We start from the raw sequence: 27429 nt of genomic DNA, 5'->3' as shown, positions 1-27429 counted from the left end.
TCGATTTTAGGTTTGCCTTCAGCAAATATATAGACACATGATAATATAATAATGTAAGTATGCATAAAGCAATGATATGTTGATAGACATTGGATATAGACAGTAATTTAACCCATATTCATAAAGTAGCTCAATTGTGTGCTTCCGCGCTCCGCGCTCGTATATTTCGTAATTTTGTTCCCAACAAAAAAAGGCTATATTATAAATTCCGTGATTTTGGCTACTTGGACCAATTGTTTTGGATCTGTGGAAACTCTGATCAGTGGGGATCAGTGGAATGTGTCAACACTCTTTTATATAATTGTATCATTTTCCGGGCAGTTTTCGGGAGCATTTCGTGATGATGGACACACCTTTTAGTTTTACATAGTAACAGTATATAGTTTATTATGTAGGCATGCGCCTCGTACCCGTTTTTTTTTTTTTTTAGGATACCATACAATCAAAGTCGTACGACAACGACCGAGGGTTGTAAATTTTCCGAGAAGAAAATTGGATATCACCATCAAAATGACTTCTTTCGACGTTGCTGAACTGATATCGGCATTTTCATCGATTTCTTTACTTTGTCGAGATATGTGCAGGCGTTTTCCGAAAGATCAGATGGTCATCCTAAAGTCCCAAGCAGTGGCTGAAAAATATGTGGCCGACTTGCAGTAAGTAGCGTAGAGCAGAAAACGGGATCATCATTCCCGACCGCCGCAGATCACCGCAGCGCGCCTCGCCTAAGCTGTACACCCGCGGCTCCTCGCCTGCGGTGCTGCTTCGAAGCTAATTAAAGTTTACACTTGAATGACTGGATACGAAGAGAGAGAGAGAAAAAAAATGAAGGAAATCGGGGCCGGGGAGAAATTGAGAATGAAGGAGGCGATTGAGTGGTGGTCAATGATCATGATAGATAATGATAGTGACAGTAAGTTAAGTAAGCCTATTAAAATTTAAACTTTAAGTTTAATTAAATTTAAAGAGAATTCTGGAATGAGATATGAAAAGTAAGGAAGAGAAAATTAGTTCAGACAGTCAGAAGGACAGAGTCGAGTCAGAGACAGTGATACTGATTCTGGCACTGGTCTGGAGCTGAAGTCAATATGGAGGGAGAGACAAAAAAAAAAGAAAATGGAGAGAAGAAAAAGGAGGAAGATTAAAAGGATAACAAGAGCGACTGATTTTCCAGCAATCGCAGCATAGCATATCCCACTTTTTCCAGGTTTACCATTAATATTACTCTAGCTGTACAAGCTAAAATAAACGTTGCCACAGTCAGAGAGGGGAAAAACTCTTAAATAAGTAGATATCTATACATGTATGTTTGTTTGTAGGCTGTTTAATAATTAAATTTTCTTATTGTTGATGCCTAAAACCAAAATATTATTTATCATGGATGTTGGACATCACAAAAAGTTGAAGATTTCATTGGGGACTTGAAAATCAATGTTGAAGAACTTTGAGTGCTTATTTTATGATACAAATTTTCTTAATAAAATAATGTAATTTTGACTTGATACTTGATGAACTATATTATATATGTTGTCGTTTTTTCCCTCACTCATTCTTGATCCTCAGGAATCCAGACACTCAAGGAATTGTGAAAAAAGCTCTCAAAGAATTTACTCAGGTGAGTGAAATCCATAATTTATTATATTTTTTTAAAGTCCAACCCCCTGTAGATGTAACTTCAATGTGTAAAGATGGCAATGTGTGAGGACTTTGAGGAGATTGAAACAAGGTGGAACAAGCCGGGGGGGGGGGGGGGGGTCACTCACCACATGGACTGCTACCCATCCGTGTCCAACCACCTCAGAAATGCACCCTAAACGACGTAACTACATTAACTAAGTTTGCGACCCTAAATGGCGTTACCCATGAGAAAAGCCACCCTAAGTGGCGATAACAGGGATAAGCCCCTAATTTGATGCCCTAGTCCTACATGTAAGTGGCGTAAACATATATCGAAATTGATTAATCTGATACCATACTGAATACTGATGTTAAATTGATGTTACAACAGGTATGAATTTTCAGCATTTAAAAAAAAGTTTTTGCAAGTAAGACCAGCATAATTTACTCTCAATGACACTTCTCTTAGCCACTTTGAATAGCCATCTTTTGTCTAAATTAATGAATGCAAGTGAAAAATGTTGCTTGCCTTGACTGACTGATGCATCACTTACCATTCGTTTTACCAATTTCATCAAAACTTGAAAAAGTGGAATCCATAGAGCAGTTTATGTGTTGAAAAATGCATACATTAATTAAACCTGTATCTTCTTTTTTTTTTTAATTGATAATAAAAAAACAAATCAATATAGGAATCCCCGGTATGAATCAAACAAAATGGTATAGAAAAATAGGCCTAAACCCTAGGCCTAGTGTAGAGCCGGGTGAGAGACTAGAGACTATACTGTACGGGGTATTCTCTCATAAGTGATGCGCTGGCCGGCGTGTGTGAGGATTATTTTGTATCCCTTAAAATCACGCCCTTCATGGTGTTTATGGTTTAGGTCTGCTCCCAAATTTGCAATCCTAAGTGGCGTAGATCTATTCATATTTGCACCCCTCAATGGCATCATCTTCATAGCCAAATTAGCAACCCTAAATGGCGTGAAGAGAGAAAAGGCTACCCTAAAAGGTGATTTACCAGCGAATGGTGCTAAAATGCAACCTGTTTTGCCAAAGACGTCGACGATGCCCAAGTGCCTGAAACAGGACCCTTTTCAACGCTTTTTCTGGACACAGGTGTGTAGAAGTCCATGTGGAGAGTGACCCCCCCCCCCCCCCCCCCCCGGGGGAACAAGTTGTCTCTGTGCAACGTATCCAAGAATAAAGATGAACGAAAGTAACTTGGACAAACAATAAGAATTATATGAGAAGGGTCATGGTCATGAGAAGTTTGAATGACTGGATGACTATGAACATAATGAATGACTCTTGTTCTTGTATGTATATATATTAAACCAAGATGTACTGTAAACAACTCATGTTTGATGGACAAAAATGCCATATAAGAATCTTTTTCTGCTCATTCTTTTTGCTCAAACTCTTCATCTGTGGTGTTGTGAAATCTGTATTACCTGTCTTCCAAAAGGAACACTATACCAGAGGCAAATGGTTGCCCATCAAAAAGGATGGTGCTGTTTCATATTTTTGTAAATTTGTTGAGTTATTCCTTAATATTTTCAAAACCAACGGTGCTATAAGTTTGGAATTATTTTAAAGCTGAATTAATTGGCTAACAATCTAGAAAGTTTCATTGCTCTGGGATAAATAGAACTCGAGTTACACATCTTTAAAGACAGAGCACCAGGGGTGGTGTCAGAAGCGGTGCCACCTGTACAAAGTCAATGGGGATTCTCAATATTCTGTGGTATTTTTGGTAAAATGGTAATATTTTGGTGAAAACTTGACTTCTAACTACAAATTTGGTATCGGATTAAAGCTATTACTGTTAATTGGTTGAAAAAAATCAGTTTGGCAATGTCATTGTCACAAGGTCAAAAACATTGAAAAAGAAATGAAAAAATTATAGAAATTTTTCACTTATAACAATTCTTCCATATTAATACATATTTTCTTCACAGTTATTCTTAATTTCAATGTAGCTTTTGCGTAAAAACATGAGATCTCTACTATTCTGTAGGATGAAAGTTATACTTTGTTTTGTTACAGATCTTAAAGGTCAAATGATACGTGTACACGTAGTTAAGAGATCCAGACCAACAATATGTGGAGAAGCTTTGAAGTATTATTTGGTCTAAAGCTATTATAGTTCTTTTTGAATTGTTTAATATCTTATAAAATCAGATGAATGCAGCAGATATATACATGTATACCCGCCATGTAATTGTAATACAGGCAAAAATAGCACACAATGTACATCTCTTGACTATAAACCCAATGAAATTGTACATTGTTAGAAAGGACTCTGACACTGTACTGTACAGAAATATGATTACTAACAGAAATATGATTACTAAGAGCTTATTTTCGCATACATAATTTTTTGCGAAGTGGGGGGAGGTGTTGAATTTGCGATTGGAAGATCAAACTCTTCCACAGCATTTCAGAGAAGCAAAAATAGTGCAACCGTGTGCAAAAACTATGCTCCTCAAAGCTCCAAGTAATGTCCATGTATTTAAAAGAATAGTTAATTGATAAAGAGTGTGAAAAAAATGGGGTTAAATTTCACTTTTTTTGCACCTTTAGATCTGAAAATTCATCATTTCACAGTTTGATAGATCTGTAAAAGCAATCTTTTGATTCTATAAGTATTGTTAACAAGTGTTAGATTCTGGTCATGTGACTCATGAATATTAAATTGTATACAAATAGCTGCCAATGTACCCATGTACATAGAGTCAATCAGATAACAAAATCAAATTATTTCATGGAAAGTACATTGTGAAATCACAGTGTGTGAATAAATCAATATTGATATGCTAGACAATAATTTAAGCTCTGATTTTGTTTGAAATATAAAAAAGTGAAATTCTAGCTATATGTAACTTTTTGATTTACATTATGTACTTGCTGTATTTTTTCAACCTCATTTTCTGTACATATATAGGTGCATATCTCCTGGTGGGTGTTTCATAAAGCTGTTCATATTAAAGTTAAGAGCGACTTTAAGAACGACTGGTGATCCTTTCTTGTGGTAAATGGTATATTGAATTGGGGATGGTTTAGCGCGTAAGAAGGGTTCACCAGTCATTCTTAAAGTCGCTCTTACTTTAATACAAACATCTTTATGAAACGGCCCCCGGTTTTCACCACACAGCATGTTTCAATAGCAAAGCTTTGCTGTTGGGGACATTGGCACTAATTACTAAAATGTGTCAATATTTTCAAAAACAGAAGTACAAAAGTAGGCGACCTCAGGACACATGACCACATACATATGACACATGTCCTAAAGCAGGGTGCTACATAAGCACTTGCCCGATTGCCCGGGGCAAGTAAAAGTTAGAGTCGGGCAAGTGTTTTGAAGTAAAGACCAAAACTACTTGCCCGAATTGGGCAAGCAAAATTCTCACAGTAGAATGACCGAAATTAGGGTCGATATGATCTAATTTTGGTCATGGCAGGCAAGATAAAATCACTTTGGAAAAAGAAATGCAATAACAAAGAAGATCATTTCATGTCAATAGAGAGAAAAAAGGTCAATGGTTTACAAATTGCAAAACTTTTTTTGAATAATAATAATAATATTGATATCTTATTGAGCGCACACACTGCCCAGAGACGCTCATGGCGCTAGTGCAGCAACAGTTCCTTTGGATACAAATATTTTATACATGTTTTGAAGAGGTTAAACTTTTTTTTCAATGATTTTTTCTGGCAAGTATATTCCAACTATTTAAAAATTTACTTGCCTGACCGTGCAAGTGCTTTTAAAAAGTTATGTAGCACCCTGCCTAAAGTGATGGTAAAGTTATTCATGAATGTGTGGCACTTTACATTTTGGTCACATTGCCAGTAGGCCAAAACCATAGTCTCATATTATTTTAATGCTCAGAACTTTATTACAATTCATTTTTTCCCTCCAACTTCCATTGATCTGTTTCTGATATAAGGGAACATATTTAAAGTCAAACTACCTTCGACATATTTGAAATTATTTCAGCCCACCAAAGGGAATGATAAACACTTGAACACTTATTATCCCATGATGGCAGTAATTGGAAAAGACTAAAATATGTCTTGAATTATGAATGATTATATGGTTTGAATGAGAAACTAAACTTTAAAATTTCAATATTTTCCCCTCAGTCAGTGCCTTTAACTTTATGTATCAACGCATACAGTAAAGGTTATAAAATGGTACTTTAAATCTCACTAAGAAATATAAATTTCATATCAGTTATGATTAAGCCAATATGATCGAGCAGAAGGTAGTTAGGTACAACAGAACCAGAGAAAGAAAGAAGTGGTGATATTTTTATGTTCTTATCAATTTATTCCCATAAAAACTTGTCATTGTTTATTTTGTCAACATGTAGAATGTTTATTATTTTCAGAACAGTGTTGTTCAGTGATGAGTGTTCCACAAAACATCAATGTAAGATGTACATGTACGTGTACTTTTAGGAGTGCTCTTTATCACTGGTTTTAATATTTCTCAGAAAAATATCAAAGTCAGATTTCCCTTCTGATACATGTACATCCAGCACTTTACTTACAGTACACCATGGTCCTAAGATGATTTTAAAATGTCTATATGGAATTTGAAGTACATAGGTGGTTTCAGACCGCCTCGAAGTTCGTCAGTTCCAGGTATTCCCTGATCGGGAAATTTACCCGATCAGAAAATACCAGGTATTTTGGTAATGTGAAAGCAAACTACGCGTAATTTCCCCGAAAGAAAATACCCGCTAAATAGTAGGTACTTGGCAAAATTACGAGAACTTTCGCGGGGATTTTTCCAAGGTGGCAGGTATTTTGGCAATGTGAAAGCAATTTACGGGAACTTTTAGCCCAGCGTGTCGTTGGGCGCGGGCGCCATGGGAAGCTGCTGGGCTAGTGGTTTTGAATCTCGCGCCTTGCCTGCTTATTAGACCATACTGTGCATGCTCCTAACTTCAGGAATTTATCCCGAAGGGTATGTTTCGGGGCGGTGTGAATGCAGGAATAATTAATGGGTATTTTTTAGCCTAAAAATGTTCTCGTAATTTAACGGGGATTCTTGTGATCGAGGCGGTTTGAAACCACCTCATGATACAAATGTATTGTGCATGTGTGTAGATTAGTTCCAGAATTCATTTAATAGTAATAACTAATACTGATTTCTTTTATACCTGTGAAATGAAACATGGATATCAGTCCATTATTGCTGAATGATTGTTGATACGATTCCATTTAAAGGGGAAGTTCACCCTGAAGAAAACTTTGTTGCAAAAATAGCAGAAAAAATAGTATAAAATATTGGTGAAGGTTTGAGGAAAATCCTTTAAAGAGTAAGAAAGTAATTAGAGTTCAAAGTTTTGGATTTGTGACGTCATAAACGAGCAGCTGCCCCATGTGTTATGTAATATGAAATGCATGAATTTCAAATTTTGTATGGTTCCTATTGACTTAATTTTGTTTTTTATTCATGATCGAGTGTGAAATTATTTGTCTATTGATATACAAAAGGTACAGTGAAAACCATCTTCATTTTTCTGAGAAAATGACATTTCATTGATTTTTTACCATTCGCTATGTAGGAATGCTGCTCGCATATGACGTCACAATTCAAATAATTGAAATTCTAATAACTTTTTAATTATTTGATGAATTTTTCTCAAACCTTCGGCAATATTTTTAATTATTTTTTCTGCTATTTTTACAATAAACTTTTTGTCAGGGTGAACTTCCCCTTTAAAGTCTGAATAATATTGATTAGTTGTTCTAACCTATTAAACCAGTAATGAAAAATATTGATTCAAATGGCTTGTGAATATAATACTGTAATACATGTACATGTATGTATGTGACAAAAAGATGATAAGCCTATTACAATAGGAGGAGGAGGGGGGGGGGTGGGGTAGTGAAAACAAAATGATTCTTTGTTTTAAAGCTCTATTAAATTGGTTTCCCCTTGTTTCATCAAGTACAAATCAAAATTTAATATTACATGCAATCATATTCTTTCAATGACAGCAAATCATGAATATCTTTTGTGTAGCTGAAACTTAATTGCTTAACCCTAAGGGTCACATCTACCCCAGAAATGTTGATTTGAATTTAATACTGGTAATAGAAGAAACAAGCATAATGTAATGCTGAATATTTCATCTATAAAATTGGATGGAAAATAGAGAGCTGTGACATTTTAATGTTAAAATAGAGAGCTGTGATATTTTAATGTTTTGCTTATTTTTCAAACTAACAGTGTCAATGGTATCCCTCACTCACTATTTCAAACATTCATTGAGATTCAGAATTTTCAGGGGCTACTTTTCACAACTCTCTGCCTAAATCTGCAACATTGGATATATTATACTTTAAATAACATTGTGCTTTATTCATTATGATGAATGAGGATTTTCAGTGCTCCCTGTTAGTTCCCTTGGCTCTTCTGAGTATTTCGGGGCTAAATCACACGCAGCCACATGTAATTTTAATGAATCCTGAATTCCTGATGATGATTATCACATTGTATCTAGGGTAATTATCGTGACCAGGGCCCCGTCTTACAAAGAGTTACGATTGATCCGATCAATCTCAAGTATATATGGAAATCCATCAATGTCATAATTTTTCTTCAGGAAATTTGCTCAATGTCTTTTGAAAACAAAGAGAAGCATACTAAACTGTCAAGAAAACAGTGAATGTATTGAATATACATCATTTCTAGAAAATATTTTGAACAAACATGTAATTTTAGATGTTGACGTTGCTGGCTTTCCATAGTTGCGACTGATCAGATCAATCGCAACTCTTTGTTAGACGGGTCCCAGTACAGTATTTCAATTCATCATTATACTGCATGCATATCTGAATGCTCAGAAACAAAGATAAAAAAATAAAAGAAAGTGATGAATTTGACCTACTAATATGTACATGTGCATTGAATTCACCACTTCATCACCAGGATGATTCAGTTTTCATGTTGGAGGAAATATGCAAGAAGACAGAAGGCATGTTTTTGTTTTATTACTCTTGCACTGCGTTGAGATCGGGATGATGATAGTGTATTCAAGTATGGAGTGGGTATTTGGTGTGAGATGCATGCATGGCATGTATAATGAACTTGGGAGGATTGGGAAGGCATCCCATAGAGCTAGCTCTGGTCTGCTCCTTGACTTCTTGACATATTGGGAGAGAGATTGTGGTATTTGTCATGCTGAGTCACTCATACTCAGGCAACAAGATGAAGTGCATGTGTTTTAAGGATTTCTGAAAGATTATAATGCACTATGTGGAGGCAGTTCATATTTGTGTTTTGTACATGTATCCCTTCATAGTTTATACAATATTATAGTTACATTATACAAGTTTGGGACTTTTCAATATTTCATAAATAGGTCTAGAGCCTATTTATGAAAAACATGAATATTTTCAGGAACAAGTTAGTGCAAATCCTGATCCTTCTCCCCATCCTCATCTAGTCTGCAGGCACAGACCCTGATTGAAACTTTGATCAACAAGCGAATCTCCACGCAAAGACTACATGTAGCACACTATACAAAACTTGCCTGAGCAAGACAGCCTTCAGTACACAAGGCATGAGTAGGCTGCACATTCAGACCCTTCACTTGAGTGAAGGGTTTGCACAGCTCATCTGCCTTTATATACCTGGTTTACTCCTATTCCAGCCCATCTGAGGAGCATTTCATGAAAGGACTTACATTGTATCGGATGTTTTAATCCGACAAGTCCTGTTTTATCCAACAGATACTACCACAGTCACAGTGCTTCTCAGTCAATAAAAATTTAGGAAAGTTGTCTTATCTACAGTACATGTACAAGGGTTGATGATTGTGTTCGCCAGCTCTTCCGCTTATTCTGGATTTCGGATCTCCTTTCCTCTCCCTTCTCATCTGGTCAGGTCATCTTTTTCTTTTGCATTCATCAATGATATTTCCTTTTTCCTTCCTGCATCTCTTCTGCTACTATACTGACTCCTTCTATCCCCTCCTCTACACCATCTCTTCCTTTGCTTTGATCATATTCCACTACATGTATTCTCTTCCATCTCTTCCTGAACTCGCATTTCTCATTTCTCCATCTATTTATTTGGTCCTCTTTCTCCTCAGTCTGTTCATCCACTAGTATTATTCTCTGCTCCTCTTTTTTCCTCCTGTATTCTCTCTTTCCCTCCTCCATCTCGTCCTCTGCTAATCTTATTCCTCTTCCCCCTTCATCTCTTCTGCTCCTTCTATTCCTTTCCCATTTCTTCCCCTCCCATTCTTCTCCCCTCCATCTTTTCTTCTGCTCCTCCTCTTCCTACTCCATCTCTTCATCTGCTCCTTATTTTCCTCCCTCTCCTCTTACCCTGCTCCCCTATTCCTGTCCTCCCCTCAATCTCTTCAACTCCTATTCCACTATTCCTCCTCTATTTCCTCCCTTCTCTTAATCTTTTCCCCTGCTCCTATTTCTCTTCGCCACCTTCATCTTTCCCTACTCCTTTAACTCACCCCTCTATCTTTTCATAATTTCCTCTGCTCTGTTTAACATCATTCAACTCTTCCTCTGTCCCTAATATTCATCTTCATTGATATTTCTCTTTTCTCCTCACATCCCTCCTCTCTCTTCTCCATCTCTTATACTCTTCCCCTCCACCGTTATCTGCCACTTCCCTCAGCTGGCCCTCTTTCAACCCTTGTCTTCCTCTTCTCTCCACCCCTCCATTCATCACATCTTTCTTGCCATCTCCTCATGAATACATAGTCCTGTATCTTTGATAAATATTGTTGTTTTATATTCATCACCACATTTCATACACTTTAGATCCTCCTTGACGTGAGTTTCTTGGAAGAAAATCAGCTAGTAGAAGATGAATTTCCAATTTCAGATGGAAGGGCTAGAATGACTAAATTAATGGGTAAGTAGATTTTGTCTCCCATTCCCTCAATGAAAATCTGTAAGAAGATATTTCAACTATCCATACATGTGTGAAATGATATATTTCTATAATCAAACTTGTACATCACAGCAAAAAAAAGATATTCTTTTATAAATCAATGTTTCTATCATAAACTTTTCACAGTTTATGTCATCATTCAATTTGTAAAATGAGTAATTATTAATAGTAACATTTTTAAGATCGGTTTGAAAATTAATTTGGCATGCAATATCTGGAATTCAAAGAAAAAAGGGTAATATTTTTTTTTTTTTTTATAGAAAAGGCAATTTTCTGTCCTTTGATTTAAGAATCCATATGTATAAAGAGTTATTTCTATTCAAAATAATGTCAATAAAGACCAAATTTATTCACTTGTTGCCTGGCATAGCATACATGCAATTCACCAAAGCCTCGATGCATGGATTATTGTTTAACAGATGAGTGATACAAAAGTGCTTTGTTAAAATTCCGAAGTAATTTTCCTTGATTACGGTCATAATGCCAGACAGAATTTGAACTTTACTTGATGGTAATGTGACTTTAAAATAATATTCCAAAATATTTATGGTGCTCTTGCTCTTTATTCATTCAGGCTTGATATATTATAGGCCTATTTATTTATATATTTAGCCTATGCAGGAGAATTATAATAAAACATAAGTAATGGAAGGTTTTGTGTTTGTGGGAAACACTTTACTTGTCTTGTACATATATTAGTGCTGTCAAATAGCCTGTCAAGCAGTTAGTCTTTTTCATGAATATAAATGTATTTGTTCGACTTTACGATGTGAGACTGAGTGATTGTGTAATTTCCAGGGAAACACAAGGGTGGATTAAAATGGTTTTGTGGTTGACATTTCTGGCTGGCTCAATGCATATTAAACTGGATGAAATACATATAGGATCCATGCACATGCAATATGTATGCAGTTTGTATGCAGGTGAGTGCACATTATGCCTTTCCCTTTCCATTTATTTTAATTGATTTTTTTCAATGAAAATTGCCTTGATGCTCAATGAAGAAAATCAAGGTTGACTACATGACTGTATTTTCTGTTTGTTTGAAAGTCACTGTTCTCATTATGTGTACGGATATGTATTATTGTTGTGCAAGAACTTTGTTTTGTTAATGTTACACCCTATGACCATAAATTATTACTAGAAATGTAGGGCCAGCTAATAATTTCTTGTTTGATATTTCTTCTTCAACTCAAAGATTTTCAATCATTTTCAGTACATGATTTATAACTGACTACCTAATATCTTTAAGTTTACCAGATGAATCATAACATTGATGGATTAATCTTGGCTTTAGCTCGAGCTGCCTTCCAGCACTCATTGCATTCCCCGGGGGGGGGGGCACTTACATTGACGAGTGGATACCATGCGCGACCAAAAAAACACGTAAAAAGGATGTCTTTTTCAAGATAGGGCACGTTACGTACGTAACGTGATAAGGGTGTCAAAAACACAAAAATAATGAAAAAAGGGTATCTATTTCGCTAGGAAAGTTACGTGTTTAGGGTCAAATTTGCGGGGATGATAAAACAAAATTAAAATGTTTTATATGGGATATCCTTTTTGCCCCAACACTACGTGTTTAGAGTCCGATTTGCATGAGGTGTTGAAGCTTGGGGTCGTACTAAACCAAAATTGATGTGTAAAGGTAAACCAACGACCGACCGAAGGACCTGTGACAACAAAATATTCCTGTACTTGTCTAGGGGTTCATTTCAGGTTGAGACACCACCCCAGGCCAATAGTGAATGAGTCAGACATTGTGGTGGTGTCATGCATTGATGACCCATTGCATAATCCCTAACCCACCACATTGTTTTCAACTTTGAAACAAAAAGTACTTTTTTAGAGGGAAAAATACCCCCCAAAAATGTGAAAATATCGCATTAAGTTGAACCATGGTAATTCTTTATGCTAATGTATAAAAAAAACCTTACAAAGCCATTGATATGCAGGCAGAAAGGAGCAAATGTACATGACAGTTCTTTTACTTTTAGTATTTTATAGAGAATTAGCAAGTGAAAGACTTGAAAAAAAATTACAAGTTCTTCCCCCATACATTTTGTACATAGATTTGTGGCCCAACTTACCCTACAGATGGGGCAAGTTGAGCCATTTGACATTGTTTTTTTCAAAGGTGACAATGAATTTCAGTGTGGGGGTAGAAATTTATATGTAGGTGAAAAATATTTCCCAAGAATTAAATTTTAAGGCAAGGTACAAGATTTTTCGTCATGTCAATTCTAACATGCAAAAAGCAAAAAGTGTCACAACTTTTTTATACCCCTCTTTCCCCTACTGTAAAAGTTTGAAGCCCTGGGGGGGGGGGGGATGGTGCCATTCATTTCACTGCGCTGTGAAATTCAAATGTTTCTCATAGACATATAGATCTCCAAAACTCACTCTCATTCATTACAATTTATGTACGGTACCTACATGTAAAGATGATAACAGTATGGAGATGTATCCAATAAAAACATATTTAAAAGCCTGATTAGTTTCACTTTAACTTAAGAAAACTTATTCATAAGTTGTCATCCATGTAAATGTATCCGAAACTCAGCATTGAACACTTTCCACAAAAGGAAATTTACTTTTCATTGGAAAAATAAAATGCTTACAAAATAGGTTCCATTTAAATAGAAATTAATATCTTGCTACATGTATTTTAAAATAAGAAAAATTTAATGAATAGAATTGAAGAGAATATTGTTGTTAGATGTGTGCACTTTCAATTTAAAAGATTGAGAAAATACAGTGTTATGAAGATTTTTTAAGAAGAAAAATTTGCATTGTCGTCTGTGTATGGGTTTGTGGGGGTGTTTTACTATTTAAACGAGTCCATCAGATATTAAAACTTTTTGAAAGATCTATTTAAAAGATGGTATTTTAAAGCCTGAGAATATCTGGAAATTGTAAACTTTATAAATTTATTTTAATTTTTTTAGTCAGGGAGGTACTGTACAGTATGCATGATAGTATTGATTTACATGTACTTTGATCCAAATTAAAAAAGGCAAAAATGATTGAAGTAACATAAATTTTGAACTTTTATGGCAAGTAATATGATTTAAAAAAACTTAGGAGTTCTTGAAAATTTGAAAGAATTTCTAATACAATACCCAATAGATTTTAAAAGTTATTTTTTAAACACTAATTCAACAATATGTGGAGACTTGCCCCCCCCCCTGAAAAATAAATAATCCACTGCTCAGAGTACAGACTTTCAAAGCAAAGTGGAATTTTACATAATGTATTAAATGTATCACATCGTTGTGCTTTTTCCTCAAATCATAATGGATTTTTGCATAAATTACACTAAAAATTAAACCCTTTTCCTTGGTTCACTGGTTATTTTCATGCAAATACATGTACAGTGTACATGTTTTTTATTCTCTAAAATGTTTCCCTCCCCCTCCCTCCCAGAAAAAATAATAATAATGAAAAGATTGAAAATAAAAGATAAAAATAAGCAACATAAAAAAGTCTAATAAAAATAGATATAATTGAAAGAATGAATGAAATAAATAGGGGGATTTCTTTTTAATGACAAGGGGAGGGTTTTGATTATGTTTTCTTTATTTGCTGTATTATTGAAAGTGTAATTCCCAGACAAGCATACATGTATGTATTAAAGTTCACTATTTATGGGGCCTGGGTCAGTGTTGATTGTGGTGCCCCTTTAATACCGACTGCCCCCCCCCCCACCTCAATCCACCAGCACCATAGCATACTACATTTTTTCACCACCTTCCAGTCTAGGCGCCACACGATTATCATTAATATTCATGATATTTTGTCCACCATGAGTGTTTCAATTTTGTATGACTTTCACCATGCATCTCGGGGAGCTTGTTAAAAATGACACTTTGTATACTATTACAGTATGTAGGCCTGGGGAATTGCAGTGTCCCAGTGTTATGAGTTTATATAGGACAATGTGTTGAATGATACACTGTGCATTTTAAAGGTCAAGTCCACCCCAGAAAAATGTTGATTTGAATCGATAGAGAAAAATCCAACAAGCATAATGGTTAAAATGTCAAAATGTCATAACTTTCTTATTTTACATCCAATTTTGATGACATTTTCAGCGTTTTGCTTGTTGGATTTTTCTCTTCTTATTCAAATCAACTTTATGTCGGGGTGGACTTGCCCTTTAATTGGCAAGTACAGGGGCGGTATTCTGAGGTCATTTTATCTTTAAAATATTTTATTTTATCTCTTAAAATGAAATTGGTATTCTGAGATGACATTTTATCTTTCAGATAAAATTTAAAATTTCATGTTGCGTATAAATTTTATCTTGCGTATTTATGATGATACGCAACAGAGCAGTGGCTGCGTAGACATACCCATCGCGTATCTGGCCATTGCAACGCAGGTGATGTGCTTGCGCCCAAGTTACTTTGAAGAAAAAATGAAATAAATTTAAAAGAGGGTAGGGGCTATTTTATCTCCGCGACGTTCATTTCGTCAATATTTCTAAGTGAATCAACCCCAAATGTTGGCATGAAAATTAAGAAAAATAATATCTTCATTGAGAACAACACCTTAAAGTTATTCCTGTACAATCAGGAAGCATTTCATAAGACTTTTCTTGACTAATATTGTCTTTGAAATGATGCTTGAAAAGATGCGATATAGACTTCGAAAAAAAGATGAGAGTATTGCCATTTTTGTTAAAAAGAAATCTCTGTAAAGACGCACAAGCGTATAGTGCAAGCGTATTGAAGTCAATAAATTGAAGCAATCTCACTCCTTTGCCACACCTCCTAGCGGAATGGATTTCCATTGGTTGAGTGATATGAGAGAGCTATAAAAGCGCGTTTCTAATTGGATATTGATTAAAAATAGGTGTGTCTTACAGAGATAAAATGAAGATAAAATTGTTCTCAGAATACCAATTCGGAGAGATTTTAAGGGTATTTTATCTCACTGATTTTAACGGAGATAAAATATTTTATTTTATCTGAGATAAAATGGATCTCAGAATACCACCCCTGGGCATTTTGCTGCTACAGATGAAATTATCTGAGAAAGTATTTGTGTACGTATGTCATGTACATGTGCAGGCTTGGTTTGGGTACCGGTACTGTATTTTCAGAGTATTCTGTTTCAGATTTCTATTTCGAACAATAAATTATGAATCTTCATTTATTTTCATTTTTAATTTGTTTTTAGGTTAACTGTAAACTGGAGAGCTTCAAGTTCATGTACAGAACTTTATGAAACAAATCATAATTTCATACACTATACTGATGTGCCTGGCTTATCGCACAATCTGTTGAGAGTGATTTTCTTCTCTTTTTTTTTTTTGGGGGGGGGGCGTCATGGTTGCCTATTAAGGTACAGTGAGCATGAAGTGAAATTCATTTTTTGTGTACGGGACCCTTAAAGTTTAACTCCAGCCTGAAAATGATATGTTCTGAACAGATAAAGTGAAATCACTCAGACAAACAAACCTGAAAATTTAATCAAAATCAGACAACTAGACAAGGAATAAAAAAGTTAGCATTACTCAGTATTCTATGCATGTTTTCATGAATATGTGATGAGCAAGCTGATGATGACATATCCCCCACTTATTCTTTTGTGTTCTCTTCATATGAAATTATAATACCAGTACCGGTATTCGAATTCTGTCCTTCAAAAAATGGGGGAAAAATGGATTGATAATAAGTACATGTAGTATATCAAAATCATTGCTGTGATTTATTTTGTTACAAGGGAGACAGACATGTACATGTATAAAAATATGAAATGATAAATATGATCATGTACATATAGTTGCCTAAGTAAAAGGAAAGTTGGGTCATGACATCATCAGCCCACCTATTGCATATTCATGACAGCGTGCCTATATTGTTTTCACAAAATAAAAAAAAATGACATGTTTCTGCTGCATTTTCCTCCCTTTCCAATGTGCAGAACTGTATGCCAGACCTGTAGATCTTGTGAAGAAGGTGTTTGGTGATTTTTCACTTCCAATGGACATACTAGGTAAGGATTATGTGGAGTGTCTACACTGGAGGAAAGGCGCCCTGATGTACATGTACTGTAACACACTCTATGAACAGACGGAAAGGGTCAGAGATGAACTCACACAATTCATGCAGGTTAGTCATGTTTGAAGAAGGATACTGTACTCCAGGGCCCCGTCTTACAAAGAGTTATGATTGATCCAATCAATTGTAACTCTATGGAAATCCATCAGTGTCATCATTTTTTTCTACAGGAAATTTCCAAAATATCCTTTGTAAACAAAGGAAAACACACCAAATTGTCAAGATATCAATGACTTTATGAATATACATTCATATCTAGAACAATTTTTGAACAAACATGCATGTCATATGTTGACTTTGCTGGCTTTCCATAGTTGCGATTGATCAGATCAATCGTAACTCTTTGTAAGACGGGACCCAGGGCCCCGCCTTACAAAGAGTTGAGATTGATCTAATCAATCGTAACTCTATGGAAATCCATCAGTGTCATAATTTTTTCTACAGGAAATGTGCACAATGTCCTTTGTAAACAAGGAGAAGCACAGTGAATTTTCAAGACAACGATGAATGCATGAATAGACATCATAGCTCGAAAATATTTTGAACAAACATGCATAATATATGTTGACATTGCTGGCCGTCCATAGTTGCGATCGATCAGATCAATCGCAACTCTGTGTAAGACGGGGACCCTGGTTCAAAATAATATGGTTTGAACAGATACAGAAAAATCAGACAAACAAAACTCTGAAAATCTGATCAAAATCGTAAAAGGAATATGTTGGTGAAACAGTTCTATGCATGTCTTCACAAATATACAATGAGTAAATTGATGTCGTCATATCCCCACTTATTCTTTTGTATTTTAAGTTTTTATCATATGAAATTATGCTTAATCAAATTGTGTCCTCCAAGAATTTAAAATATTGAATTGACATCTTATTTAATGCATTAGATATTCATTGCACCAACTCATTTTATTCCAAGGGAAACATATAAAGACATAAAGTAAGAAATAATTATCTTCCTGTAATAACATAAGAAAAATGGGGGAAAGCATAGCATAGCCGGGAAAACATAGCAATTTTTTCCCGGCTTTTTGCTGCGAACCCTCCTTTACATAAGCCCCGATAATCAGCCCACCTAATGAATATTCATAACAATGGGCATATAAAATCACAAAATATTGCTAAACTTTAAAATTCAATTACTTTGTTGTTTGTTATCAGATTTTGATGAAATTTTCAGCATAAATGATTTTCAGCCCAGAGTATTCCCTTACATTCATCCAAATTTTGATTAGAATCAGTGGGGTTTTTTTTGCAAAGCTTTTATACTAGAAAATGATGAGACTTTGCAAAGGCACTGTGATGTTTTATCAGTCTTTTATTGGTAGGTCTCAAACTTCTGTTGACTCCTCCTTTTAATAATGGAAGATACAAAAATAAAAATCCTCAAAAGTTTAGTAATTCTATTAAAAGCCTTCATGACACATAAGATTCTGTAACATAATCTATAGTCGTTTTTTTTTTTTTGCGAGTACAAAAATACGAGTTTGATTGGAAGTGAATTCAGTTCAGTCATCATCACTGTCATCATACATTCATACCATTATCATCATCATAATCATCACCATTTCCAAGTAGTAAGTACACGTAGTAGTAGTTATATATGTAATTGTAATATTTAGTATTATTCAAATCATTAAATATATGTATCTATATACATCATCTTTCATATATGTATGTGTTAATATTATGTAGGCCCTATAGCACACCCTTTACCAAGTCTTGATCTAATAAATTAACCCACTCAACGTTCCTTGACAAGGGAATGGATTAGGAGGGCACTATCAGGTGACTTGAGAATGACTTAGTGGGACTACACCAAAAAGCCCTGTCTGTCATGATAATCAAATGCATCCTGAACACGTGTCATTGTCATTCTTCTATCATCTGATTGCGGTTCCAGGTATAACCTCTCTACATCTTGTCAATAGATCAGTGGTGATGGAGATATGCACATGTACCATGGTGTATGACTATTTTATTTTATTATTTTAGATTGATGATGTGAGGAGATGGAGATGAAATTCAGAGAGAGAGAGGGGGGGGGGGCTATGATGGAATTATTGAAAATAGATTGGAAGGAGAAACAGTGAAAGGTAGAGAGGAGAGAGGGGGAGGGGGTGGAAGATGATGGAAGTATTCTTATATGCTTTTCACACTGTACTTTTTTTCCATAACTCCGGGAAATTGGTGGGGCTAAGGGAGGCCTTAGCCCCACCAATTTCCCGGGGTTAAGCTTAGCCCACTTCGTTTTCACACTACGTTTTTAATAGCAAAGTGGGCTAGCACGGTAAATAGTACGGTACTATCTGGCCCTGCAAAAAAGCAGGGTTAGCCGGCTTATTGTGGTGCTAAGAGATGCAGTGTGAAACGAAACTGGGCTAAGGAAAAGTGGGGCTAAGCAATAGCCAATCACAGAAGTCGAAATTGCATGTTAATCATGCTCTGTATGGTAAAATCATCAATATTCATGAGCTGTGGGATAGTCCGGGGTTAAGGCGTTAACCCCGGCTAAGCAGATAGTATGGGGTTAAGAAAGACTGTGAATCCAAAAAAAGATAGTATGGGGTTAAGGATAGTCCGGGGTTAAGGATAGTATGGGGTTAAGGAAATGCAATGTGAAAAGCATATTAATGGATTGGAAGGGGAAAGAGTGACAGATAGAAAGGAAAGAAAGAGAAGGAGAGAGAGGAGGAGAGAGTGGGGTAGAGCGGAAGATGATGGAAGTATTGTTGATTGGAAGGGGAAAAAGAGTGACGAAAGGAAAGAAAGAAAGAAAGAGAAGGAGGGAGAGGAGGAGAGAGTGGGGAAGAGCGGAAGATGATGGAAGTATTGTTAATGGATTGGAAGGGAGAAAAGAGTGACAGAAAGGAAAGAAAGAGAGGGGAGGTGATGGAAATAGTTTTATATTGAAATAGAAGGGGAAAGACGGACAGGTAAGAGAGGGGTAGATGATGACATATTGTTAATTGATTGGAAAGGGGAAAGTGTGACAGGTAAAGAGGAAAGAGAAGGAGAGAAAGAGAGAGAGAAAATGGGAAAAGCAGGCCCTGGTGGAAATATTGTAAATGATTAGGGAAGGGGAAAAAGAGTGAGAGGTAGAGAGGAAAGAGAGAGAGAGAGAGAGAGAGAAGGATGTGATGAAGAGTGGTAGGGACAGAGAATAGAGAGGGTTCCATGGGGTAGAGAATGGTGGGAGACAGAGAGAGCAAGAATAAGGTGAGTCCATACAGTGATGATGGAGATGTACTAGTCATATTAAAGGAAGAGATGGAATTTTTAAACGAGAGATTTGGTTGAGAAGACTGACATGCATCTGCAGGAAATGATGGGGATGCTACAGTATTCAGGGCTCCACACTAACCTTTTGTTTTTACTGGTCCAATCTGTTCATGTTGGACCAGTAGACGCCCAGTTTTCCATTTTTTACTGGTCCCAAGACTTGAGTTTATTTTGCTTTATTTTATTGCTTTTATTGCCCCCCCCCCAAAAAAAAAGCAACCTACAAAGAGTACACACACAACATAATTCATGAGAGCCATTTCTCAATTTTGGAGAGCCATTTTTATAATTCATGAAAGAGGAGAAAATAACATTTGTATGAGTTTCATATATTTTTTACTGGTCATGTCGGACCAGTACATGTAAATTTGCCTATTTCTGAAAAGTGTTGGCCCACCAGCAATTTTTGTTGGTCTGGGACCGTCGGACCAGTGCCTGTATGTCGCTCTGTATATGTACATGTACACGTAGAAAGGGGAGAGTGAAGATTGAGATTTCAAAAGAAGAATGGAATAATGATAATATATACAAATAATGAATGTTTATGAGTGCAATGGACAGAATACTTCATTCGGTGAAAGATGAAATGATCAATTCAACGAGCCGTAGCCGAGTTGAATGGATCATTATTTCATCTTTCACCGAATGAAGTATTCTGTCCATTGCACGAATGAAAAAACGTTCATTATTTGTTTTATATGACACCTAAAAAATTATTTTTTTTTTTCATATGAAATTCATGAATTTCGATGCAAAACATGCTCATGCAGTGCGAGTTCGATCTGTTGATTGTTACGTCATTGCAATATGCGCACTGCTGGTGCATGAGCTGCAGTCTCGGTGTGCGAGTGCAATGAACAAAATCGTATGGATCCAAAATTGCACGATGAATGGATCCAAAATTGCATGGTTGATGGCGTCAAACTTGGCTGAATGAACGATATCAAACAACCAATCAAATCACAAGGATCTATATAGGTTACATATAATAAATAATAATCCACCTTTGGTATGCTTCTATGCAGAGATAGAACATTCACCGTTGCATCCAACAAACGCTCACAATGAGACAATCCCAAACAATTGAGTCATTAAAGTCTCTTAAAACTTTTTTGTTCTAGGCAACTGCCTTCATTTAATATGTCATTCTGATTTTTTGTTTGTATAAATAAGTTAACTGAAATTGTGAGCGCTTTGGGCCATGTGGGAAAAGTGCGTTTTAAATATTGAGTATTATTATTATAATTATTGCTTCACAGATATCCCCAGTCATCAGATTTTTTCCTGGGGGGCATTCCAGGGCCCCGTCTTACAAAGAGTTACGATTGATCCGATCAATCGCAACTATGGAAATCCTTGATTAACGTCAACATCTATTATGCATGTTCGTTCAAATTATTTTCTAGCTATGATGTATCTTCATGCATTCATTGTTTTCTTGAAAAGATCACTGCGCTTCTCTTTTTGCATACGAAGGTCATTGTGCAAATTTTTCGGAGAAAAAATTATGACACTGATGGATTTCCATAGAGTTACAATTGATCGGATCATTCGTAACTCTTCGTAAGACGGGGCCCAGCTATATTTTAAAACTCAATTGCCAGGCATACCTCATTGGCTTTCGCATCTGACCTGGTACCCCTTTACCACTTTTAATCAGCATTGCATTCACTTTAATATGATGAATCCCATTATAGCTGATACATCTTAATTTCTTTATATTTTCGCAGTGTTTAGAGGAAGGAGTTAGGCATCTTGAATCGATGTTGGCTGTTCGACTTCCAACCAACAAGGTACAGATTGAATGTCAGGTCTTGACTGAAGATACTCTATCGCTTATCAAACAAGGTATCAAGCATTTATATTCTATTAAACCTACCGTATTCAGATTAAATGACCATATCTTGTGGTTTTGCCCAATGGTTCTTGATTGGGGACCCTAAAATTCCTCCCAAAAATAAATAGTCAAAAATGGAAAATAATCTACACGAACTGAACCTATTTATGATGCATTTACACAATCATGTATCTTTTATTTCATGGTGAAAGCATTCTGAATGAAAATATATGTAATCGTTAGAATTCCTAAAAGTGCAATTTGGTTGAGACCTATAGATGGCTCACTTTACTAGACATGCCGTTTACAAATTCCAATTTGTAAACACATACTGAATAATGCATAGAATCGAAAAGGGAAAATTGTGGCAAGGAAGGAAAATGATTAATGTTGCTAATTTGAAGAATAAATGCTGATCAAATAAATCTACAAACAATTCATTATCCTGAATCAGTTAAGTCTTTACTTTACTCTCATTGGAAACCATTGGTACATGTAGATGAGTATTCATGTATACATAAGCAAAAGAATGGGAAGTCAATAAATCTGAGTAGTAATTATTCTCTTTACTTGAAGAGTTGACAGATTGAAGAATAAAACGTGGTAATATCTGAATGAAATTTGCCCAATATATGTACAGTATGTGTGAGACTTTGTAAGTTATGTAAATACTAAAGATTTTTTTTAATGTATGATACGGAAAGTGTACATGTATATTGAGATGTTGGTGTTGTTGATACTTGCAGGGCTATTCTCCGATACCCATGTCCTGGCTTTGATGTATGCTGGTGAGATGTGTTATTGGCACCACACGCTACTCCAGCAGAAGAAACAGAAGGAAGCAGCCACCCTGTCAGTCATGACCGGCGGACTCAACCACACGTCACAAGAGGACATCAGCTCCATTACAAAGTCAGCCTCCAGTTTGGATATAGCCGGGGACGACGTGTGGCAGGCCAGACATCCTGGCAATCGACACTCCATCCACGTCTGCGAGGGCATGCTACTCTTCGACAGCAAGGCGGTCGGGAAACGCATGCTGCAGAGGTACGTGGAGGTGGTGAAAGGGCCGTTGCGGTTCGTCGGATGGGACTGCGCGAGGGCGGAAGAGCTGTTGCGGCTTTTAGACGCTCAAGGCTGAACAGGGTTAAGAAGAGATTATATCATAGCTAGCAAAGTAGTTTACCTGGACACCAATGGTTGTCTTGATTAATCATTGGTCATTCCTTTGAGAACGTCCTCCAAATAGTTACCTTCAATATGCACCTATTAATATTGGGGAGAACTATTTCATAGCTTGATGTATTGACCCTTGCCCGTATACTGTAGTGTGTTGTTAACACTATCTTGGTCAATCGTGTTATCAGATACCGGTGGAGATAGATCACATAATGTCTGAATGTTTCATTATCTTTAGTGGGGCACATTGATCATTACCGGTTAGATCTCATGTCTACGCTTTGGAAAAAAACAGTCTCCAGGGACGACACCTATCATACTTTTCCAACATACTTTTGGCAGTAGAGAACACCCCTTTTGACTTTCAGGTTTTTTATGAAAACAATTCAAAGTTTCATCCCCGAGTCTGCATAATATCTGAAGAACATGTTACTGATCACCACCAGTTATAATTGCATACAAGCTCAGATCATGTAGTATGTAGTGCATATATTTGCATTGTGATGCATGTCAATGTGTTTCATATCGCAAGTGGTAATAACGATTGAATGGCACGTTGTTGCAATGCTGTTATCGGTTAATGTATGAATGACATTACTGATCATCGGTCACTGGTGATTGTTTAGTGCTATCAATCACAAGCATTGATAACATATCAAATGGTTTATTTCCAATTGTTCTAATGCCAATTCGTCCAATTACTGTCTCGTCTACTTCCATTTTGTCTACTATCCACTTGGTCTAATTGCCATTTTGTCCACTCATCATTTCGTCTAATAACCAGTCGGTCTAATAGCCATTTAGTTCATATACCATTTGGTCTAATTGGATAAGTGTTAATTGGGCGAAATTAATTAAAAGAAAATGGGTATTGGACCAACGGGTTACGAGATGAAATGGTCGTAGACGAACTGGTGATTAGACGTAGTGATAATTGGACCAAATGGTTATTGGCACAAATGGCTTAATGAAGGTACATGTAGACCATGTGATGAGTGGACGAGTTGGCAATAGACGAATCGGCAGTTTACAGTATCAAACTTCATATCTCAGTGTACATTTACTATGGATTAGATGAATCAGTGAAAGTTGCTACACAGCCAGAAATTCAGATTATTTTTTGACTCTCCGATCCTCAATGATTCTTTAATATAAATTATTTTATATGCCCATTCTATTTCATCTTTAGCTTATCTAGCCCAATGAGTACTGTGCAATTGTTGTCTATATATCTGACCATGTGTTCCAGTCAATAGAATCTTCTTATTATTGTATGCGAAGCACTAGATGGTTAATTCCCCATTCTATCTGGTATAGCTCTATCCACCCTTCCACTCTGAAATCAGTTTGTATATTGCAACTTGAATACGTTGTTTCACAATTATTTATATTTATACATGATTCCAAATCCAGTTATACATCCATTGTTGTCTTTGGCGAAAAAAAAACCCTCTTTAAATATTTCTATAATTATTAATATATAAATCATTTATTTGTGAAATTTGTTTGATATATTGTACTTGCGCAGGTTGGCTATTGCCTGTTGTACCGCAACCTCCTAAAGCTCTATATTGTATGAATGCATGTGTGTCACTCCATTTACATGTTCATCAGGAAAAAAAGATTGTTCAGGGGCTGATGTATTTTCCTTCTTCAAGGCAGTGTAACAAACAAATAACTCGCTGAGTGTGCTGTGTCAAATTGGCACCTAAATAGATTCAAGATTCATTTTATTTTGCCATAATCATTCAGAGTATTTAAAAAAAAATATATAAGATGTATAATATTCATAAACATAATGCCATTATATAATCAAAAAATCAATATGAAACATGGTAAAGACCAAAAGAAAAGGTAGATTACTTGCATACTAATTTATTGATCACTCTGACAGTAGGCAGTTTATGCTCATAGCATTCAGGAATTCATTCCTACTTTTGCAACATGTGTATTTTTAGTGGCGAATTGAAATATAGAGATAATTATATTATCAAATCTAAAATGCATCATCTATTTTTCTTATTGTGACCAATGTATAGATGTACCAGTGAAGTGTACGGTACAACTTCAATTTTCATAATGGATAAAAAAATGTGAAAGCAGTTATTCCCCTCCATTATGTGTAACGTTACATGTACTGTATGTGTGTGTTTGTGAATCTAATCACTTTTCATTCAATCAGATATGCAAAAAAAAATAATGTCAGTGGTCCTTTGGAGCATAGTAGAGTGGAGGCCAAATTTAATTTGGAATTCATTCTAAAACGATTGATAGAAATATTTGTAAAGGTAAATACATGCATTTTACTCCCTTATATCATAAAATACAAAATACATGTATGTTTGTATCATATTATAATCAACTCAACAATGAAAAAAAAAAAGTTTTGTACCAGTGATAGTGCCAAAGGAGAATCGCCTTTTGTGTACAATACATATATACAGTGTTTGCCCAAATTGATGTTGTCTGTACATGTAACATAATGAGTATCAATAAGCACCGTTTCATATGTGACTTCAATGTTTATTGTGAAGGGGTCATATTCCATTTGCCAAAGCAACCCCATTTTTAAAAAGCACAGTTTCCAGTAAAGAATCCTTTGGAGCGTTTCATGAAACAAGTAGGTGGTTTTTACAGACTGTTATAAAATTCTGTGAATCCTTGCATATAATAGGCAGACATGTTACTATAGTCACTGACAACACTTCATGAAACTCTCCTTTGGTTCTGAAAATTGTTGTCATCATCAAGTGCATGTAGCTTTTCATTTGCTGAAAAGTTTTATGAAATTGTACTCTGCTTTTGTTTTGGAGGAGGGCTCATATAGGCCTGCAATCTGAAGACCAGGGGCCCGTTTTATAAAGGACTTACAACAGTTGTAACTTTGTCATTATGGCAACTATCATGGTAACAGGGCTCAGCAGCCAATCAAAATCAAGGTTACCATGGTAGTTGCCATAATGGAAAGGTTACAACAGTTGTAACTCATTATGAAACGGGTCCCAGTTCAACTTTATAGACCGTGGTCTATAAGTGTGTTGAAATCTTGGGAAGCTCAAAATCTCACCAAAAAAAATCACAATATTTGCCTATTGCTCATGTTTACCATTTTCTTTCTCATGCTTTTATGGCAAAGAGAACTTTTAGTCATTATTACTATGAAGGTAGTTGTGAAATGATTGAGCACCAAAGTGAACCTCTTAACAGGTACTCTTACAATTGGCCACCTCATTAATTATTGAAACTTAGAGGTAAACAATTATGGGCCAATGGGTAGTGATTCTGGTGGGTGTTTCATAAAGCTGATCGTAATTTAAGAGACTTTAAGAAAGACTGGTAAGCCTTTCTAAGCCTTTCTTACACGCTAATTCACCATTCACCAATTTAATGGTGAATATCATTCACCACAAGAAAGGATAACCCAGTTGTTGTTAAAGTCGCTCTTAACTTACGAACAGCTTTATGAAACGGCCCCAAGATATCCTTGATTACATGTAAACTCATCCACAATTTTACATGTAAGTCTATTGCCATTGTAATACCTGTATGTATATTATCTCAGTCCTTCAATGGATATTGTGAAAAATTACAATGAAATGGCCAACGATTAACTTGAAACAGAAATCTTGTGTCAATGTTGAAAAAAATTATTTACATACTGTGTAAACTGAGATAAAAACTATTTTGAATTTATAGCCAAAATTTGTATTATAAACATTGATATATGTGACCTTTTGTGATTATCCCCTGTGGCATGTTGAATGTATTGTAAAATGAACTGTAAATGTGAAGAATGAAAACACTATTAATGTAATTGTAAGTAAACAATGTTGTGGTCTGGATAAAATGTACATGGATTGTATGCTCAGTTTATAATGTTTACACACTGCCCTGGCTGGTGGATTTATGCTGCGTCACGTACACACTGCACAAGCTCGTGGGGCAAAAACAAGGATCAGTGGATAAAATTTACATCATGAAATGCGTGCTAATTGCTGGGGCGGACTTGACTTTGTGTTCACACGGAGAAAAATTACCGTGTCTGCTCCGGCTCGTGGGTCTGATCTCACTATTTTGGCGGAGCAAAATTGCTGTGTCTGCCCTGCAAGCCACCCGGCAAGGTAATCGCATTTTACACGCACAAAATGAGGCGAGTCTGCCCTTGCTCGCCAGCCAGACCCGCCAGCCGGGCAGCGTTTAAACAGAGCTAAATGAATACATGCATGACCTTTGCTTGATGCATTTATTATAAAGGAAACATTTGTAGTTCTGCCAAATTCAATCATGAAAATGAAACTACATTTGTGTACACTGTATTCATTCTTAATTATTAACATATTTTCATAGCCTGATTACCCATGACAATGGGTAACTTTTTTACTTTTTTTATTTCAACTTTTTAAAATAAGTTTTCTTATTGATTCATGTTTCTTGAATGCATGTAATGAAAGCCTGAACATTCATTATCCCTATGCAATTTGTTTTACTCTTAAT

The 27429-nt window shown here is 35.8% G+C and overlaps 1 protein-coding gene across 1 annotated transcript; it reads left to right on the top strand.

Annotated features, from left to right (window-relative positions):
- The first annotated feature begins 418 nt into the window (after positions 1 to 418).
- LOC129270695 (RAB7A-interacting MON1-CCZ1 complex subunit 1-like) lies at positions 419 to 27429 on the top strand. Its single transcript, XM_054908011.2, has 6 exons — positions 419 to 656; positions 1564 to 1615; positions 10429 to 10522; positions 16493 to 16680; positions 21650 to 21767; positions 22503 to 27429. Exons 1-6 carry the CDS (start codon positions 511 to 513, stop codon positions 22895 to 22897), a joined length of 993 nt encoding a protein of 330 aa, XP_054763986.2. The 5' UTR covers positions 419 to 510; the 3' UTR covers positions 22898 to 27429.

This window comes from Lytechinus pictus, chromosome 11 (genome assembly GCF_037042905.1).
Source record: "Lytechinus pictus isolate F3 Inbred chromosome 11, Lp3.0, whole genome shotgun sequence".
NCBI classification, from domain to species: Eukaryota; Metazoa; Echinodermata; class Echinoidea; order Temnopleuroida; family Toxopneustidae; genus Lytechinus; species Lytechinus pictus.
This window is presented reverse-complemented; position numbering and strand designations above follow the sequence as displayed.

Coding starts and splice junctions, on each gene's coding strand:
- LOC129270695 (XM_054908011.2), top strand. CDS start 511: ATGACTTCTTTCGACGTTGCTGAACTGATATCGGCATTTTCATCGATT. Junction 10,523..16,492: donor TAGAATGACTAAATTAATGG/GTAAGTAGATTT, acceptor TCCAATGTGCAG/AACTGTATGCCAGACCTGTA. Junction 21,768..22,502: donor TCTATCGCTTATCAAACAAG/GTATCAAGCATT, acceptor TGATACTTGCAG/GGCTATTCTCCGATACCCAT.